Genomic DNA, 3,569 nt, shown 5'->3' with positions numbered 1-3,569 from the left:
CACGTGTGCGAGGTCAGCGCTTATCTTGTTCGCAGATAGCCTCTATATCTAGACGACATCGGGTCGTCGCAAAAAAAATCCTCTAGTTTCATACAATATGGCGCTTTCAAACCTTGCGTTAATTCTCGTTCCTTTTGTAGCGGCGACATTAAGTGATGGTAAGTACATTTTAATCATTATCGATTTGTTGAAAACTTGTATTATTGAAATTTAGAATCACAATAACCAAATCAACAATGCATACATTCGTATTAGACGATGTGTTTAACAAACAGCGTGCTATGACACATGTGCTAATTGAAAATTAATATAACATTGCATTAAGTAAATGATGTTTCGGTTGCGCGTTACATAATTATATTGACATCAATATACATGTACACATGTTCGTTTTTCCGACCTCATTATTTGATTTGAGAGATAATAACAAAAGAAGTTTCATAAATCTCTTCTATTCTGTAAAAGAAGCCAGCATGGGTTGTTGTTGTTTTATTGCTCAGCGGAATTCAAATGACAAGCACACTTTTGTTTTGAAGAACTTGGTCACCCGTACAATTGCAAATAAAAAATCTCTTATGGTTCTTAAACGTGGTTCCTATGCACCAGGTTCCTGTCTTATAATAGATGTTACGACACGTTTAAGTTGCGACTGAATTGTTGTGTTTTTTATAAACGTTCATGATCAGTACGTTTCTCTGATACTTGAATGCGACATTCAATCCACATAGTTCAATTGTAGCAAAAATAGTACATGTACTTCGTGCCACGTTCTGGGAATAGTTGGCTTAATGCGCATGCGTAAAAGTCTTCCCATATTAGCCTGTGCTATTTAGGGTCGATACTTTCCGGCTAAGCGGGATTTTCGCTACCAAGATAATTTCTGCACAAGCAAAGCTAATCTGGGGCGACACTTTACGCACTTCTATTTACCCAGTACCTAGAAAGCTGCCAATACAGACGTTAAGTGATAAACTTGTTTTCTTCGTCTAACATTTTAACTTAATGTTAATATGTCCAAAACCGTTGAATAAGACGGATTGCAAAAATGAACACGAGTCTAACAATAAGTTGCTGGATTGGTTATTAATATCCCTGATCACTTGTCCGTGACTTAGTAAGCCCGTGTAATTTGCCGTAATCTGCCCTCAGGCTTCCGGATCCGTCGGCAGACGTTCGACCCGAACGCCCTCTATTCGCAGCAATCACAGGCGGCTCAGCAGTATATGGCCAGTGGTGGCGGCGGTGCGGCGCCTCCAGGGAGCGGCTCCTCTTCAAGCTCTTCGTTCGACCCCAATGCGGCGAACAGCGCAGCCTCCCAGTCTGGCGGCACCGGAGGCTCGCCGCCCGGGACCAGCTCTAGTTCTGGTTCCAGTGCACCGAGTTTCAACCCTAGCGCCGTTAACAGCGCGTCCCAGTCGAGTTCAGGTATTACTGTTGATAAAATTTATATAATACATTAACTGCATTGACCGGGACCGCCTAAAGACCGGGAGGTCATGGGTTCGATCTCCACTGTGGGAGCGTTCTTAAGATCTCCCTCAAAGATACCAAGTACTGGTTCTAGGCCCAGGAAACGGACTAAAGAGTGTTTCAAACAAGTAGTAAGGAATTTTAATACAATCGAGCTAAAATAAATAAGTTTCAATAAAAACAAACTGCATCGACTAGTACGTCATACTTATGTGATTTTGATCTCCTTTTTTTGCGATATACAATCACACAAAACATTAGGGAAAAATAGTTTTATTTATTATTTTAATATCTGAAGAGTATTCCCCATGTTTACTAACGCTGCAGGTTCAAGTTCCGGATCGTTCGACCCAAACGCCGCAAATCCTCAAATAACACAGAGTCCGCCGCCAAGCGCTAGTAGTCAGTCGGGATCCAGCAGTAGCGGAGGCAGCTCTTCCGGTGGCTCCATGCCTTCTTCCATGAGTTCCGGGAGCGGAAGCTCCTCGTCTAGTTCGAGCGGGACGTCATCCGGTTCGAGTGCTTCATCGTCGTCAGGTTCCACTGGCGGTTCCATGCAGTTCAACGCCGGCAGTGGCGGTGGCAGTTTTGATCCGAATGCAATCAATTCACCAAGTCAAAACAAAGGTGACCCAAGTCAGTTTCTAAGCGGGGCAGGGTCTAGCGCCAGTGCATCTCAGACGGGAATGACATCCGGAAGTGGCGGTGGAGGTTCATCGTCCGGATCATCTTCTGGTTCCAGTCAGAGTATGTCCCCATCTAGTTCCGGAGGTGGCGGAAGTAGCAGTAGCGGCAGCGGAAGTGGATCGAGCTCTGGTGGAGGTGGAAGTGGAGGAAGTTTCGATCCAAATGCTGTCAACTCCATAGATCAAAACAAAGGAGACCCAAGTAAATTTTTAAGTGGTGCTGGCTCGAGCGCCAGTGCTTCTCAACAGGGCATGACATCCGGAAGTGGCGGAGGAAGTTCATCGTCAGGATCATCTTCCGGATCATCTTCAGGTTCTGGTCAGAGCATGTCCCCTTCCAGCAGCGGGGGAAGCTCCAGCAGTTCATCATCCAGCAGCTCTAGCGGCGGCAGTGGTAGCCAGCCTCCCGCACAGATGACCAACCCCGCAGCCATGATGGGTGGAGGTGGCGGTGGAAGTAGCAGCAGCGGTGGCGGCGGCAACATGGGAAGCTTCGATCCCAATGCCATTAACAAGCAGCTTATCAGCACCAACTTCTTCAACCCCGCAAACTTCATGGGGCGCAAGAGGCGAGACTTCCTTTACAATCATCATTTGTAATACTCGGTTCTGTAATATAGGGTATCTACAGAAGTAATAGAACATGAAAAATATACTTTGGCTTAATAAGTATGCATTTCGTCCACTCCTATTTATGATATGACGTGATGACAACCTGACTTCTTTATTTTCTATGCCAATACCAATACATTGTCGGAGGGAGGACGAGGTCTTTGGCACGATATAGGCCCTGGCCGAATGATATGATCGTGGCTGTATTTTTGTTTTTGTTTTTTTTCAAAAAGAAAAGAAAATGTGTAAAACATACTGATTCAATAACAACTAGAAGTGGCGCGGAAGAGGCCGACGCGTATCTCCCCGCCGCATAGATGTTAAATTAAAAGGCAATTTTGGGTGGGCAAGACCTATGTTGGTGGGGCCCCGGGGTGGGTAATGTGGACATGGATGGTCGAGACCGTGTTGTCATAAGAGATATTCAGTATTAATTTGAAGTCAATTGGTGAATAACTGAAGAAGTAATGTTAAAACATAATTGCGGGTGGGTTATGGTTCTCCACTTTCTCCTCCTACACTATTAGCACTAGAACCTTGAAACTTACGCACATGGTAGCTATGAGCATATGTGCGACAGTGCACTATTTGGAATTTTGAATTGACCCCTTGGTCAAAAGTTATTATCATGTGCGTCGCACGTTGTTAGTAAAATGAGGTTTTTTACCCATTTTAAAGTTTTGCGTGGGCGTGGTTCTCCAGTATCTCCTCCTACACTATCAGCACTAGAACCTTGAAACTTACACACATGGAAGCTATGAGCATATGTGCGACGGTGCACTATTTGGAATTTTGATCTGA

At 44.7% G+C, this 3,569-nt stretch overlaps 1 protein-coding gene across 1 annotated transcript; it reads left to right on the top strand.

The window, feature by feature from the left end:
* On the top strand, positions 1-2,811 carry LOC127833868 (uncharacterized protein DDB_G0271670-like). The gene is made up of 3 exons (XM_052359357.1): positions 1-158; positions 1,150-1,425; positions 1,798-2,811. The coding sequence occupies exons 1-3, from the start codon at positions 98-100 to the stop codon at positions 2,754-2,756; spliced, it is 1,296 nt and encodes a 431-aa protein (XP_052215317.1). The 5' UTR covers positions 1-97; the 3' UTR covers positions 2,757-2,811.
* Positions 2,812-3,569: the final 758 nt, after the last annotated feature.

The sequence above is a fragment of the Dreissena polymorpha genome, chromosome 6, assembly GCF_020536995.1.
Source record: "Dreissena polymorpha isolate Duluth1 chromosome 6, UMN_Dpol_1.0, whole genome shotgun sequence".
Taxonomy (NCBI): domain Eukaryota; kingdom Metazoa; phylum Mollusca; class Bivalvia; order Myida; family Dreissenidae; genus Dreissena; species Dreissena polymorpha.
This window is presented reverse-complemented; position numbering and strand designations above follow the sequence as displayed.